This window comes from Lampetra planeri, chromosome 39 (assembly GCF_965212315.1).
Source record: "Lampetra planeri chromosome 39, kcLamPlan1.2.h2, whole genome shotgun sequence".
Taxonomy (NCBI): Eukaryota; Metazoa; Chordata; class Hyperoartia; order Petromyzontiformes; family Petromyzontidae; genus Lampetra; species Lampetra planeri.
This window is the reverse complement of record NC_136145.1, coordinates 7,268,161-7,285,762: the sequence shown is the minus strand read 5'-3', so window position 1 is coordinate 7,285,762 and position 17,602 is coordinate 7,268,161. Positions and strand designations below refer to the sequence as shown.

The window sequence follows — 17,602 nt, the reverse complement described above, 5'->3', positions numbered from 1 at the left end:
ACACGGGGGATCTTTGTCTTTATCTGTGTAACTTATGTGCTCGCTAACAGCACTTGCCCCTACAGTCTGTTAAGGCTACACGGGGGATCTTTGTCTTTGTGTAAATTATGTGCTCGCTAACAGCACTTGCCCCTACAGTCTGTTAATGCTATACGGGGGATCTTTGTCTTTATCTGTGTAACTTATGTGCTCGCTAACAGCACTTGCCCCCTAACAGCACTTGCCCCAACAGTCTGTTAAGGCTACACGGGGGATCTTTGTCTTTGTGTTACTTTGCCTACTTTTCAAAGTGTGCGTTGCATAATCGATATCATCAACCATGATCAATCCACTGCTGGATTAATACAATTCTCCCGCTGTCCAGCGATGTAGTAGTGAGTAGTGGTCATAACAATCCACCCCACTCCTGCACACACCCACTCACGAGCTGATTTCGCCGCTCCATCTCCTGCATGTTCGTCACTCTCTCTCTGTGGTTGCTCTGCCCATCAGACATGGTGTGTACCCTGTGTTGTGATTGTTCTGATCATCAGACATGGTGTGTACCCTGTGTTGTGATTACTCTGATCATCAGACATGGTGTGTACCCTGTGTTGTGATTGTTCTGTCCATCAGACATGGTGTGTACCCTGTGTTGTGATTACTCTGATCATCAGACATGGTGTGTACCCTGTGTTGTGATTGTTCTGTCCATCAGACATGGTGTGTACCCTGTGTTGTGATTGTTCTGTCCATCAGACATGGTGTGTACCCTGTGTTGTGATTGTTCTGATCATCAGACATGGTGTGTACCCTGTGTTGTGATTGTTCTGATCATCAGACATGGTGTGTACCCTGTGTTGTGATTGCTCTGATCATCAGACATGGTGTGTACCCTGTGTTGTGATTGTTCTGTCCATCAGACATGGTGTGTACCCTGTGTTGTGATTGTTCTGTCCATCAGACATGGTGTGTACCCTGTGTTGTGATTGCTTTGATCATCAGACATGGTGTGTACCCTGTGTTGTGATTGTTCTGATCATCAGACATGGTGTGTACCCTGTGTTGTGATTGCTCTGATCATCAGACATGGTGTGTACCCTGTGTTGTGATTGTTCTGATCATCAGACATGGTGTGTACCCTGTGTTGTGATTGTTCTGATCATCAGACATGGTGTGTACCCTGTGTTGTGATTGTTCTGATCATCAGACATGGTGTGTACCCTGTGTTGTGATTGTTCTGTCCATCAGACATGGTGTGTACCCTGTGTTGTGATTGTTCTGATCATCAGACATGGTGTGTACCCTGTGTTGTGATTGTTCTGCCCATCAGACATCAATCGTCGCTTCGAGCGACCAGAGGAATCCTGCCACAAGCCCACAACTCACTTTTCTGTTCCAGACGGACTCACAACAGCGCTGTACACGTCTTTAACTCTCCAATCCACGCCTCCCTCCTCCTGCCTTAGCTCATTATTCGTATTAGCAGCCAGGTCATTACTGCTTCTTCTGGACGTGACTCTTGTTATTATTTGTTTCTTTCGGTTAAGTCACGTCGAAAGATAAAATAATAAATTAAATTAAATAATAGAATACGACGTTTCGATTGCAACACAAGCAATCATCATCAGGTATAATGAAATAGCGACATAAAATCTAACCAGAAAACTATAGACAGACATATTAGCGATGTCCCACATTCACAGCTGTCAACCCAAACGCTCTACCCCGTATTCTTGTCCAGAGAAATTGAGTTTTTCAGGGTCCATACGGCGTACAGCCGTTTCAATACGGGCACAACCAAAACAATAATAGGGTCAAATAAAATAAGTGTATTGTGTAACCCTTCGTAATTTTATTGTTGTACATTAACAACACATATCAAGCATCAGCATGCAATATCACAGACAGAAGCATGATAAGTAGCATCATTGACACCAATCGTCATCATTAATAGATAAAACTGCTTTTGTTTAGCAACATAAGTGTTGTCTATTTGTTTGTGTTTCTCCCTTGTGATGGGGTTTTGTAGGATGTTGAGATCGATAAGGGGCACGGGGTGACCAATAAGTTCTGAATTGCTCTGTAATAAGGCAGGGCACTGATACTGGTAGGAACCTCCTGGTTACACCAGCCCACAGGGGATTAGTGTGTCCGTCCGTCCGTCGTGCAGGGAGGGGCTGGGTGGGGAGGGGCTGGGTGGGGAGGGGCTGGGTGGGAGGGGTGGGGCTGGGTGGGGAGGGGCTGGTCACCCCGTGGTGCCCTTATAAAACTCAACGTTTAACCTACTCACGCCGACTTGTGCCCGCCCTCACAGTCGGCCATATTTGCGGAATACACCACGCCGCCGTTGACCCTGGCCATTGACCGAGCAACCCAACGTTGCTACCAGCTCCCTCCGCAGGAGGACAATGTGTTAAGGGGTTGACAGGAATGTAAATGGCATTTCAGCTGGAAAGGCACCAGTGCGAACATTGCCCATTGATCAACATCGAGGCAATAAGTGGCACGAGCAAGAGACACGTGGAGGGTCGACTTTGATTGATGGGAGCACAGTTCACACACCCCCTCGGCTCTCTCTGCCTGCAGTCTGATAAGTTTACTAATCACTTACTCGGTTGATAAAGACCAGAGGCAGATAGTTTTCAGTGAAACAACAGGGTTGTTTTTCAATGACACCGTTTGGGAGTGGGACTGTTAAGATAAAACATCCTCTTTGGTTCTTTCGGTAGAGTCACGTAGGTATAAAATAAAATAAGTAATATTTAAAAATACTTTTTTTTAAACACGCTTTAATGAAATGTACAGTACTATGGAAGAACTCCACGACTCCAGGAAGTGGCCCCGAAGCTTGCCAGAACGTAAGGGGTCGTGGGCAATTATAGCAACGTGAGTTTACTGTGGACAATTAGAGCCAAGCCGAAACATAACATATACAAAATAATGTTGAAAAAAATGTTTTTTTTATGATAGAATATAGTATTGTCATCAGTATGACATAAGTATATACCAAGTTTGCAGTCGATACCACATTGGGAAGTGGGTTAAAATTGAGTTACAAGATTTGAGGATACAACAACAACGACAACAACAACAGACAGTGAGTTAATAGAAAGTGTGTAATAACAACAACAACAACAGACAGGTTGAGTTAATAGAAAGCGTGTAATAACAACAACAACAGACAGAGTGAGTTAATAGAAAGCGTGTAATAACAACAACAGAGTGAGTTAATAGAAAGCGTGTAATAACAACAGCAACAATAGACAGAGTGAGTTAATAGAAAGTGTGTAATAACAACAACAGACAGAGTGAGTGAGTTAATAGAAAGTGTGTTATAACAACAACAACAGAGTGAGTGAGTTAATAGAAAGCGTGTAATAACAACAACAACTGAGTGAGTGAGTTAATAGAAAGCGTGTAATAACAACAACAACAGAGTGAGTGAGTTAATAGAAAGTGTGTAATGACAACAACAACAGACAGAGTGAGTTAATAGAAAGTGTGTAATAACAACAACAACAGAGTGAGTGAGTTAATAGAAAGCGTGTAATAACAACAACAACAGAGTGAGTTAATAGAAAGTGTGTAATAACAACAACAACAGAGTGAGTGAGTTAATAGAAAGCGTGTAATAACAACAACAGACAGAGTGAGTTAATAGAAAGCGTGTAATAACAACAACAACAGAGTGAGTGAGTTAATAGAAAGCGTGTAATAACAACAACAACAGAGTGAGTGAGTTAATAGAAAGCGTGTAATAACAACAACAACAGAGTGAGTGAGTTAATAGAAAGTGTGTAATGACAACAACAACAGACAGAGTGAGTTAATAGAAAGTGTGTAACAACAATAACAACAGAGTGAGTTAATAGAAAGCGTGTAATGACAACAACAACAGACAGAGTGAGTTAATAGAAAGTGTGTAACAACAACAGAGTGAGTTAATAGAAAGTGTGTAACAACAACAACAGAGTGAGTTATTAGAAAGTGTGTAACAACAACAACAGAGTGAGTTAATAGAAAGCATGTAATGACAACAACAACAGAGTGAGTTAATAAAAAGTGTGTAACAACAACAACAACAGAGTGAGTTAATAGAAAGTGTGTAATAAATCACGACGTTTTGGGCACAACACATGCGTCCGTCCCACCTGATGACGGAAGCTTGATTTTATTTTTCTACCTACGTGACTTTACCGAAAGAACCAAAGATAAAATAAAACTAATATAATATAAATTATAATGGTACAAATAACATCTTATTTTAGTTTTATTTTATTTTTCTACCTACGTGACTTTACCAAAAGAACCAAAGATAAAATAAAACAAAAAATATATAAATTATAATGGTACAAATAACATCTTATTTTTGTTTTATTAAATTTTTCTACCTATGTGACTTTACCGAAAGAACCAAAGAGTTTGGATTCCTGCAGTCACGAAAGCTTCAAATGAAGATCAAACATAGTTTAGTTTTATTTGTATATATTTCTTAATTTTTTTGTTTACCTTTCCTATACTTTGCACTTCCTGTCGTGTTGTTGTTTTATTCGTTCTGACCCCGTGCCACTACTGGACATCTGTAGCTCATCGGATTCCTCCTGCAGTCCAAATAAATATTCTGAGGATGAATATAACTAATGCTTAATATTTTACAAGTAATTTTAACAATGTAATGTGGAAGGATAGTGATTTATCTGCATTAACCCACACGGTAGAATCAAGTTAAATGAAAACATCAAACTATATTCTTGGTTCTTTCGGTAAAGTCACGTAGAAGGGAAATAATAAAATAATAAAAATTAAACATAATAAAATATTTCCCTTCTACGTGACTTTACCAAAAGAACCAAAAAGATGAATCCCTGCAGTCACGAAAGCTTTAAATCGGAACATTATCAAACTAATATTGCTTCACTGTAATTCAACTGTATTCAGAGTAAACTATTCTTGTCCGTATTCTCTTCAGGGAATACTGAACACAAACTGTGGTGGACAGCGACAGCTGGTAGCAGCCACGAGCGTGCTAAATGACAGCGCTCTCTGCCCTTATGAATCTGTGTCCAGTTGGACGCGTCTCACACGATGCTAACTCGTGCAGAAACCTTCCTCCCTCGCAATATATCACCCCCCGAACAGTGTCAATTTGGTTACTTTGGGATTTTTGCACACAGCGTTGGTGTACGGTGATTTTTTTTCTGCAATATTTTGCTGTCTTTTCTTGGATTTTCTGTTTGCACTTGGTCACATATTCACTTTAAGATGTTTTTTGTTCATTTTTTTGTTTGTTGCGGTTGCACCCGATTCACGAGCCGAATGGCTCACAGGGCTATACCTAATAAATGAACTTGAACTTTACTAGAGCTGTGGCAATTAACCAAGTAAGTCGATTGAAATTGTAATCGACCACTTTTGTCGTCACCGACAAGTCTTCTGATGATGCCGATTGCCTCTCCAAGCTCCGTCCATCACCTCCCGTCCAGCGACACTCGTGGGACAAGAGGTGAGGCTTTTTTTCCCCACCGTGTATTTTGATGTTGTCCGATTCGTCGAGAAATCCAATCGATAACCGGTAGGGTGATCGATTACTTAGTTGGATTACAGCACAGCACTACACTTTAGTGGGCTGCTTATGGAGATACTGTGGGTCTCACTCAACCACACCGAGGAGTGGGACACGCTGAGAGTTAATCAAGACTGGTTGTCTCGAACCATCACGTGTGTCATCTGCCTCTATATCCAGTGTGTCTGCAAGGCTTAGAGTTGATTCTCATGCCCACCGTCCGTGGGTATGACCTCACATCCCACCGCACTTTGTCGCACAAGATGTGCGTTTCTCGAAATTCCACGGGATGTGGGATGGGGGTCATCGCTGCTTTGTGTGTTTAATTTGTTGTCCTTCCTCCGCACGGTTGGCTACGTTCGCTGCGAAAGAAGTTCAACTTAAATACATCCCACCGGCCAACTTCATTCACCACCAATAACTCGTTGAATATTCGATGGAGAGAAAACCGACCTGCAAAATATTGTGCTTTTTGTTGACGGCCCTTGTTACACGCTTTCTATTAACTCACACTGTCTGTTGTTGTTGTATCCTCAAATCTTGTCACTCAATTTTTACCCACTTCCCAATGTGGTATCGACTGCAAACGTGATATACTTATGTCATACTGATGACAATACTATATTCTATCATAAAAATAAAAAATCATATTTTTCAACAATCTTTTTTACATGTTGTGTTTCGGCTTGGGTCTAATTGTCCGCAGTAAACTCACGTTGGCTGTAAATGACCACGGTCTCTTACGTTATGGCAAGCTTCGGGGCCACTTCCTGGAGTCGTGGAGTTCTGCCATTACTAGTACGGTACATTTCATTAAAGCGTGTTTAATTGTTTTAATATTACTTATTTGGTGTCAGCCTGAGGTCACCAGTCGCTTACAGAGGTGGGACAAAGTCATTGTTATGCAAGTCCAAGTCGAGTCGCAAGTCATCAAATTCATGACTCGAGTCTGACTCGAGTCCAAGTCACATGACTCGAGTCCACATCTCAGAGGTGGGACAAAGTCATTGTTATGCAAGTCCAAGTCGAGTCGCAAGTCATCAAATTCATGACTCGAGTCTGACTCGAGTCCAAGTCACATGACTCGAGTCCACATCTCATAGGTGGGACAAAGTCATTGTTATGCAAGTCCAAGTCGAGTCGCAAGTCATCAAATTCATGACTTGAGTCTGACTCGAGTCCAAGTCACATGACTCGAGTCCACATCTCAGAGGTGGGACAAAGTCATTGTTATGCAAGTCCAAGTCGAGTCGCAAGTCATCAAATTCATGACTCGAGTCTGACTCGAGTCCAAGTCACATGACTCGAGTCCACACCTCTGGTCGCTTATCACGTGTGTTTGTGGGTGGCACCCTTTTGCCAGTACAGTATCACCATGTTGGTGTCATTTGTCCTGTGTCCCGGGCTCTCCACGGGATCTGTTTACCATATTCTTAGGTTTTTTCGGTAAAGTCACGTAGGTAAAACATCAAAATTAATGAAAATAAAATAAAATAAAAACAAAAATCACATCAAGTGATCACTTGATGCAGCTAATTCGGCTGTGACGGTCCCACCTGATGATGGAGACTTGTGTTGCCTCCGAAACGTCGTGATTTTTGTTTTTCATTTTATTTTCATTAATTTTGATGTTTTACCTACGTGACTTTACCGAAAAAACCTAAGAATATGATTCCTTGCAGTCACGAAAGCTTCAAATCTAGAATCTGTTTACCAGGTTCCAAGCTTTCTGGGTAAAACTTGGTGGTCTGGCATGGGCCACCAGCTCAGGCTGACTGGGCTGTTGTTTGCTGCGCTCTGACAATGTCCCTTTGTTAAGAACGACATGCTTTTAAATCACTCCCCCATTTCTGGCTGTTGATTTAATATACTTTGGTACAGTACTTGTTGTTTTTCACAGATTTTTTGCATTCTTGCATTGCACTCTCATGCCTTTGGATTGCTCTCATGCTTACATGTCCTTTGGATTGCACTCTCATACTCACATGCCCTTGCGATTGCACCCGTTGGGTTGCACTTTTTCGTCGAGGAGGCCGCTCTCCTATCTTACAGTTACATGCTAATCTCTCACATTAACATCACTAGCCCCGGCCACTTCTTTATGACCCTTGGGATACACCCATTTCAAACCTTTAAAAAAAGTCTGCCTCAGCAAGCAGACCATGCTTTCCCACCTGATGACGGACGCTTGTGTTGCGCCCGAAACGTCGTGATCTATTTTATTTTTCTACCCACGTGACTTTACCGAAAGAACCAAAGAGTATGGATTCCTGCAGTCACGAAAGCTTCAAATCAAGATTCTTGGGCAAGTTTATTAAAATCCCCCGATCGACAGGTCCCATGTGATGGGGGCACAGTGTGGGTTATTCCACCTCTACCAAGCGTGGAAGAGTAGGCCAAATTACCCTCGAGAAGGATATTCAAGATATCCGTCGAGTTAAGTCCCTTCTGCCAGCAGTGGCTTGAGGAAGTGATTGCAGGGCTGTGCCTTTGTGTTTGTGATATTATTTTTATAACTTAGAGGATCCAATAGTTCCATATCCTAAGGCAGGGGTGTCCAAACTTTTTGCAAAGAGGGCCACATTTGATAAAGTGAAGATGCCCGGGGGCCAATAGATCCTTCTGACATTGTTTTAACCACAAAAGTTACGTGGAAATACACACACCGTTATAAAAAAATTTCATTGTCACAATTACCTTTATTTTTCAAATGACAATGTAACCAAATATAAGCCACTCAGGCAGACGGGAACAACTCTAAAAACGCAATTCTGCCTTTCATTCAGTCAGATAACATTGAACAAACTGTATAGAATACCTTAAATTTCCACGAGTTTTATGATGTATTTATTCTGACAGAGCTGGCGAGCCATAACTAACACATTATAAGACCGAAGCTGCCGTATGAAATCTGACCGCTGGTCGTGATTGGCCCGCGGGCCGGACTTTGGACATGCCTGTCCTAAGGAGTATGCAGTGTTGTCGCTTTACGAGGGCGCACGAGCCGGTTGGGACACACAGGGTGTGTTTGTTGAGCAAGAAAAGAGCATTGGACATGATTCATAAGGATGTGACTGAGTACATAAATAATCGCCCATGGGCGAGGTCCGGCCACCCACTAACTATAGCCCGGCCACCTCACCATCTGACCATGCACAAGTTTCGACGACAACAACACAAAAAACAACGGGATGAAAACTAGTCTTGTAACATTTTACCTAAACACAAACTTGCTTTTTGTGTTTATAGTGTCGGCCTTACCCGCACCTCCGATTAGCACGGTTGGCTACGTACGGTGCGAAAAAAGTTAAACATACGTGCGTAATTCATAATCAACGTTTTTGGGTTTAGATCGCGTTATTTATAAATGTGTCGTAACCCTCCACCACCTGACACGGCCAATCAGCAAAAAAGTGTCTCGTTGACAAAAGACAAATAGTTCACTACTTTAGCCCACCGGTGTGTTGAAGCGTGAAACCACAACATTTACAAAAAAATTTGAGTACCACGTTTCGCTGGTTATTGCATCCAAGCATCATCGGGCAATTCGCCAAAACTTGTAAATGTTGTGGTTTCACGCTTCAACACACCGGTGGGCTAAAGCAGTGAACTCTTTGTCTTTTATCAAGTGACACTTTTTTGCTGATTGGCCGTGTCGGGTGGTGGAGGGTTATGACACATTTATAAATAACGCGATCTAAACCCAAAAACGTTGATTATGAATAATATTGGTCGCGAAAGCCTACGTGTTAATACATACGTAATCCATGTAAATATGTATACATTTGTATTCACTAAGTCGGTAAAGGTGCAGCCCTGCAATTTACTTGCTTAAGACAATGCTTGCCAGTGCGAAAGTGTAGGCCAGTTATTTATTTATTTAGGTTCCCTTATTTAACCAAGAAAGCCACACTGAGTCGTAAGATTGTCTTTTTTCCAGGAGGGTCCTGCATTGGCTTTTTATTTTTCAAAGTTTTCAGACAATGAATGAGTGACGAGTGTTTGTACAAGTGCAGGAAACCGGGGGACCCGGAGGAAACCCACGCGTGAAAAGGGAGCAACGCTCTATTCCCGTACGGATGGAAACGGATGGCACATAGGCCACTTGCTGTACTGCCTTTCTGGCAGGGTCAGGGTTATGACACCTTTTCACATCGTACGTGCGCTCCGTCAACCCTCGCTGCCCTCACCGTGCCGGATTACCGGCTCCTAGTGACAGGCAGAGGTGGGACAAAGTCATTGTTATGCAAGTCCAAGTCGAGTCGCAAGTCATCAAATTCATGACTCGAGTCTGACTCGAGTCCGACTCGAGTCCAAGTCACATGACTCGAGTCCACATCTCATAGGTGGGACAAAGTCATTGTTATGCAAGTCCAAGTCGAGTCGCAAGTCATCAAATTCATGACTCGAGTCTGACTCGAGTCCAAGTCACATGACTCGAGTCCACATCTCATAGGTGGGACAAAGTCATTGTTATGCAAGTCCAAGTCGAGTCGCAAGTCATCAAATTCATGACTCGAGTCTGACTCGAGTCCAAGTCACATGACTCGAGTCCACACCTCTGGTGACAGGATATAAACGTTTCGTGTTTATCAAGTCTAATTTGCCCATGTGCCCAAAACAAGTGGCGTGGGACCTCGTACACAGTGTTTATACAGTGTCAGATATGCGCTGGCTAATGGCCATAAATTAAATCTCTAGCGGTGAAGAATTCGTACAGGTTATGTTACTTCATCTCTGCGTTGCATTCTTATTTGGCAATGCTGTGCCAGGTTCAGATTCTCGTTGAACTTGTCATAAGTTTCGCAATTTTATATATATAGTTCACAGTCGTATAAGGGAGGGTAGCAGCGTGATTATCACGGCGCACTGTGAACTCGGCGAACCAAATTCAATTCCCGGGTGATATCCGAGCCAGTCCTGGACTTTCAAGTATGGGCCAAACAACCCACATGGCTGACATGGCTAAGGGGGGAGACCTTCATCCAGCAGTGAATTTGCAAGAAGCTGTGTAAACCAGGACTGTATTCATGTTTTTTTTCCTACAAGCATTGTGTTGGTCAGTGGCGTGGTAGATATCTTAATAGCAATACACATTGTAGGTGCATAGTAGATATCATTACAGCAATATACATTGTAGGTGCCATCAAACCCTAGCTTTAGAAGGCCAGTGTACTCTTATGGTGCTGTGTTGCGTATTTGTTGCGTACACATTTCTTGGGACGTTATCGCAAAGTTATTTCCATGTCGGTTGTACAAAGAGCCTATGAATTCTAAGTCAGTGGAGTGTTAAACCGAGAGCTTCCTCTGTGGTTGTGCATTGTGGTTTTTACGCATAAATAACCTGTATCTCATAATTCGTATTACTATCACGCTCGTTTACCCAGGGGAGTCTCGCTGAGTCACAAGAAACCTTTTCAGGAGAGCCCTGCCTGCCGAGTTTTCAGCCGCAGGCAATGTTGCCGTGTCTTGCTACGTGTCATCCGAGGCGAGTACGGTAATTTGCAGGTAATTTTTAGTGTTGGGATGTTTGGCCAATACCAGTTAAACTTGTGCGGTTTTTATTTTCGCCTAACACTGTACCGCAACTACTTTATGGGTCCTGATGCATAGAAATCAATGCGTTACGGTGTCTCACGCTTCGCTCGTTGAATATACAGTAAAACCTTGGATTGCGAGTAACTTGGTCTGCGAGTGTTTTGCAAGACGAGCAAAATAAATAAATAAATATTAATTTGATAAACGAGCGAGGTCTTGCAATACAAGGAGTACGTGTATACGCTTTGCCTGCCGAGCGTCACGTGATCACAACTCATATACAAGTGCTTTGATAAACGAGTGCTTTGATATACGAGTGCTTTGATATACGAGTGCTTTGATATACGAGTGCTTTGATATACGAGTGCTTTGATATACGAGTGCTTTGGATTACAAACACGTTTCCAGAACGAATTATGCTCGCAGTCCAAGGTTTAACTGTAATTCGTATCGTTTTGCATTCCTGCCAATGGTAGAATCACCCAGAATGCACTCGATCTCATCAGGTCTCAGATGAGAAGATCGAGCCTGGATAGTGCTTGGATGGGCAAGCGCCATGCATAATAGCTGCTATGGGCTGTGGGACAATGTTTTGGGCAGCTTAGGAGAGTGCAACAAAGAGTCATTCGTGTCCTGAGCTTTTATTCAACACACATCTCTGCTCCCCCACCTTGATCAAGCCCACACTGACTTGCGTGGTGAAGTATGGTCAGTAACCTCCACAATCCGCACGGCGGGGGCAGACCCTCGTTCAGCAGTGGGATGCCAAAAGCGCTGTATGTGTTTGCGGGTGTACACGTTTGTATGTGTGTGCGTGTGTACACGTTTGTATGTGTGTGCGTGTGTACACGTTTGCATGTGTGTGTGTGTGTACCCGTTTGTATGTGTGTGCGTGTGTACACGTTTGCATGTGTGTGCGCGTGTACACGTTTGTATGTGTGTGCGTGTGTACACGTTTGTATGTGCCTGGACACGTTTGCACCACAAGTTGTTCAGGCACTGGGCATCACACGTGTGGTTTCACTGGGTAAACATTAACTGTGTTCTCTGTTTTCACTCCCTCGCAGCAGTGCGGTGAAGCAGGATGGAGGGTCAACAGGACGTGAGCAGCTGGGGCACAAAGGAGGTGGGTGTTTTTATTTTAGTCGAGGATGACCGCAACTATAATGAAAATCATCAAGCGGGACCTTGGCTACGTACGCATGCATGTTGAGCTTCTTTCACACCGTACGTAGCCACCTGTGCTAAACGCAGGTGCTACGACTACGACTGCCCGCCAAATAACAATACTCCTTTCATCTTCTTGGTTTTATTTTTCGATTTAAAGCTTTCGTGACTGCAGGGATTCATCTTCTTGGTTCTTTCGGTAAAGTCACGTAGAAGGGAAGTAATAAAATAATAAAAATAAAACATAATAAAACAATTCTCACGACGTTTCGGCCACAACGCAAGCAGCCATCCTCAGGCGAAGAATGAAACACCCCAAGCTTGGAGCGTATATTTAAGCTGGGTTAGAGGGGGGGGAGGTGGGAAGAAGAGCGCCTAAACAAAATAATTTGCATATCAAGAGGAATTCAGCATATGGAAAATGCGTAGGAGGTGGGCGGGGGGGGTTCCAAATCAATACTATGCCCGTGCATTATGCAGGATTAGCAGCATCAAAGGGGGGGGGGGGAAGGGGGGGAGCATTAACAAAGGAAAGGAATGTTAATAGTATGTAGCTGTAGTTACTAAACAACCACGTAAAAAACTACAGTATAAACTGCATAAAGTCACGTAGAAGGAAAATAATAAAATAATAAAAATTGAACAATAAAATGTTTATGTTTTATTTGTATTATTTCATTATTAGAAGGAAAATAATAAAATAAATTAACATAATTGGTATGTTTTATTTTTATTATTTTATTATTAGAAGGAAAATAATAAAAATAAAACATAACAAATTTATTATAATAAAAATAAAACATAATAAAATTATTATATATATATATTTTTCCTTCTACGTGACTTTACCGAAAGAACCAAGAAGATGAATCCCTGCAGTCACGAAAGCTTTAAATGTAAAAATACTCCTTTGTCAAGGTGCTCTGCTCTTCCCATTCAGCTTAAAATACGTTGCCAAGCTTAGAAGTGTTCATTAGGACGCTGTCTTTCCGACAGCTCTGTTCTTCACCTGAGGACGGCTGCTTGTGTTGTGACCGAAACATGAGAATTTTATCACGTTTTATTTTTATTATTTTATTATTTCCCTTCTACATGACTTTACCGAAAGATCCAAGAATATGAATAGCAATACTATTAATAATACTATAATAGTGGTCATAATAACAATGAGTCCGATCTTCATCGCGCGCTCGTTATTCGTGCAGCGAGTCGCTGCGCATAATCGCCGTGCCGCGTGTGCGAGGTTGGGCGTCGCACGCCATCGCCGTGACGCGTGCGTCGCACGGACTCGTGGCGGCGCCGCCTGTGACCGCCACCGCCATCTGCTCCTTCGCGCGTCTCCACCAGGTGGGCACGTGGCTGCACAAAGAGGGCATGGGCGAGCTCTCGCAGCTGCTGAGCGACGTCCATCGCCTCGACGGGCCGGGGTTGCTGAGCCTCACGCAGGCCGAGCTGCTGTCGCCCCCCATCTGCATGAAGGTGTTGGGCGACGCCAAGAGGCTGATGCGAGCCGTCGCGTCGCTGCGTGCCGCCACGCGTGGTACGTGCCACGCGGCGTTGCCGCACATTTACTTGTCACCGTTGGCTCGTTCGTTGGCAGCGGCGTGGAGGGAGAGCCCTGAGACCGCCGTTGAGTCGGGTCGGGGGCCGAAATCCACGCTGGGCACGTCCGCGGAGTGGGTTGTGGTCACATCGGCCCCAGTCGTAGAGGGATGTCGGCTGAACGTGGACCCTGGCCTGGTTGGAAATCCGTTGCGAGAAGAGCCTGTGACCGCCGTGGAAGACGAACCGTGGGGTCGACAATGAGAACGTGGTTCTTAATGTCGTCAGCCGTTTAATCCACGTTTCTACATTCACATTTTACCTCGGGATGAGGAGTGAAGTGCGATCAAACAACCCCCAAGAAGGCCTTGCGAAAACTTCACTTGGACTTCATCCAACAGTTGATTGACAACGGGCTGTGAATTTGGAATTTTTATTATTTTTGAAGGGCTATTGTGACATTGCGAAAAAGTTTTGCTTGCGTGGCGGACATATATTTGTCAAGGTTGTCACTGATGAAACCTCAACACTACAACTAGCAATGTGTGTTGGAGTTTCTATTTTTTTTTTTATAATAAATGATATGCAAGGACAAGGCAACACATTTGACGAATACATTTTCACAGCTGCTTTTAATCCAAAATGTGGATTTCCAGGTGGGGGCTGCACTGCTGTCGACATCTTCATCAGTTTAATTCAATTTCAGTATAAACATTAAGAAACATCCGGGCGTGTGTTCCCTTCCCGGTGTAGTTTTCTGGGCGTCTTCGGGAGTTGAATTAAAATCCCGAAGACGCTTCAGAGTAAAAATGCTCAACACGCAGCTAAATCCAGAAAAAAATTATTTGGAAGGGAACACACGGTCTCATGGGTGTTGTTGTTGTTTTGCTATTATTTGTATTTTTTTTTATATTTGTAGCCCGGTGACGTATTCTACTTCTGTTCAGTCAGGAAAACCTCACGGGTATTTGACTTTGTGCGTGCTGTTACCAGGATGGCTCACGTTTGTTTTGTGGGAGCGTTGTTAACAAACCTGGCGATAGGATCACAAATCAAAACAAACATCACCAAATTTCGATTTAAAGCTTTCGTGACTGCAGGGATTCATCTTCTTGGTTCTTTCGGACGCTGTCTCCCCGACAGATCTGGTCTTCACCTGAGGACGGCTGCTTGCGTTGTGGCCGAAACGTCGTGAGAATAATTTTATTATGTTTTATTTTTATTATTTTATTATTTCCATTCTACGTGACTTTACCGAAAGAACCAAGAAGAAAACATCGCCGGCTTCGTCAACGACATTGCCCTCTAGCAAAACATACGCGGGCGGTCACGAGTGCCGCCTAGCTTTAAGAGCAGGGAGCTGCTGCTTCTGCTGCTGCCACTCTCGGTTCTGTCGGTTAATTAAACAAGACAAATTGTACGACAGAATGCCTAGCTTGGCCCATTCACGCTGGCCCGCTGTATATGCATTTGCTAGAGGTGCTCAGGCACAAACAACACAAAAACCAATGCATTCATCAATAACATTGCCTTAAAAGTAAAATATATGTATAGAATGGACGCTGTATCGTGCAATGACCCTTTTTCCCAAGCAGAGAGACAAAGAGGCTGGAGAATTTAAATTTCGATTTAAAGCTTTCGTGACTGCAGGGATTCATCTTCTTGGTTCTTTCGGTAAAGTCACGTAACTTTACCGAAAGAACCAAGAAGAAGAGGCTGGAGAGTTTGAATCGTGGTTGGAGACTGCTACCCTATACACCCCCTGCAGTCGCCAACTATTATTCACTTGTTTGCCCTGGCCTCTTTATCTCTGTGCTATGATGGAGGGTCATTGTCCAGAGCATCACCTATTACACGTTTTACTGGTAGGAACCTCCTGGTTACACCAGCCCACAGGGGATTATTGTGTCCGTCGGGCAGGAAGGGGCTGGGTGGGGAGGGAGGGGCTGGGTGGGGAGGGGAGGGTAGGGAGGGGCTGGGTGGGGAGGGGAGGGTGGGGAGGGGCTGGGTGGGGAAGGTGGGGCTGGGTGGGGAGGGGAGGGGCTGGGTGGGGAGGGTGGGGCTGGGTGGGGGGTGGGAGGGGTGGGGCTGGGTGGGGAGGGGCTGGTCACCCCGTGGTGCCCTTATAAAACTCAACGTTTAACCTACTCACCCCGGCATGTGCCCGCCGTCACAGTCGGGCATATTTGCGGAATACACCACGCCGCCGTTGACCCTGCAGGCCATTGACCGAGCAACCCAACGTTCCTACCAGCTCCCTCCGCAGGAGGAATGTGTTCATGATTGCACCAATGTTATTGGCGAATGTGTTGAGTGTTTGTTGGCTGTGCTTGTGCGCCACTGCCAAGGCGGCATAACTTTTATTTTGTTTAACTCCAAATTGGTGAATGATCGGTAGGGCGGTGCTTTTGTGAGGTTTGAGGGGGAGAGCCGTTTGAGGGCTTGGTGACACGAATACGCAGCACACGTGCGTGGTGGTCGTGGTGCCAGGGGCACCTGACCACAGCTCGCGCAGTCCTGAACGTTGTATCCCGAAGTGACTTGCCACTGCATGGAGGCTCCATTTTGCAATCCGAGCAACGGTATCGATCGTCCTTTACTTTCACAGCACTTTCTTCGCTGAGTCTCACGACTCGTTTTTGTTTGTTGCGGTTGCACCCGATTCAAGAGCCGAATGGCTCACAGGGCTATACCTAATAAATGAACTTGAACTTGAACTTCTTTCTTCAGGAGGGTTCTGCCAAGTCTTTTTTGAGCAGTCGGGGACTTTTAATTATTGCTGTGAATCTTACAATTGAGTGATTTGCGGGGCGATACATTTTGTTTTTGGCAAATTCGGACCGTGACGCCAGCACGCAGTGCCCTCACTCTCATTAATTAACGGCAATTGCGACACGAAGGAATGTTACGGTTAATGCGCCCGCAGTATTAACCAGGGCGGCCGCTGGAATCGAACCGTGAAGCTCTGCAAGAGGGGGGGTGTATGCACAACTACTAGCGCTCAAAATCTATCTACACGCAGATGTCAACAGCCGACTTGCTGTGGCAGGCAGGCACGCATCGCACACAGTGATGGTGACGTGTCCGTTATGCAATAGAACACCATGTGGATTGCACTTCAACCCTGCATTGCAGCTGTGAGCCAGGATAGCACCATTCACGGTAAGCTCAGTTAGTTACTGTCTAATTGCCATGTATTTTTGTAATTGTGTACAGGAAGCTATGAGTTGGAAGGCCCATGCAGCTCGTATGGCCAATGTTGCTGTTTTCACTTCCACGAGCACCAGTTACTCTCATCAGATCAAGGTTATGGTGCAAGGTCGCAGCAGCAGCAGCATATGCAGCAGGTGGCGGAGAGAGGGAATGATCATCGCTACACCAACGGTTCGTATTTAAAAAATCTCCTAAAGTTGTATTCCGATTGCGCTATTGAGAATGGCTCATCGAAGTGGATGTGACAGAACTACATCTGAGATCCCTTCCAGTAGGGGGCAGCACTTTCCCACCCACCCACCTGCAGAGAGTAATGTTCGTTGCATGACAAACAAATATTTTAAAATTCTCAGAGCTCGAATTTACTCAAATTAACATGCAGAGCCATATTTAATACGGTGGATTGTTTTGCGTGCAGTTGTTGATGACCTGGCTGAGACTATGAACTCTACTTTAAAAAAAACCCATGCAATGGTTGGTCTATAACTTCTATTGCACGAATATAGCTCTCCTTGGATGCATTAAAAGTTCAGACGTCACGTCTCTAAAGGGCATTATAACTGCCGGGCCTACGGTGCGAGTTTAAACAGAGCCGGC

The 17,602-nt window shown here is 44.2% G+C and overlaps 1 protein-coding gene across 2 annotated transcripts in view; it reads left to right on the top strand.

Annotated features, from left to right (window-relative positions):
• Positions 1-17,602, top strand: part of SAMD8 (sterile alpha motif domain containing 8) — a 32,046-nt gene that overhangs the window by 1,165 nt on the left and 13,279 nt on the right. The window contains exons 2-5 of one of the 2 annotated variants that reach the window (XM_078612709.1): positions 10,933-11,053; positions 12,151-12,209; positions 13,598-13,790; positions 17,009-17,176. In XM_078612709.1, the coding sequence (XP_078468835.1) occupies positions 12,168-12,209; positions 13,598-13,790; positions 17,009-17,176 (403 nt within the window). In that variant the 5' untranslated portion in view covers positions 10,933-11,053; positions 12,151-12,167. The remainder of the gene's footprint in view (positions 1-10,932; positions 11,054-12,150; positions 12,210-13,597; positions 13,791-17,008; positions 17,177-17,602) is intronic. The other variant, XM_078612708.1, reaches the window with a different exon arrangement.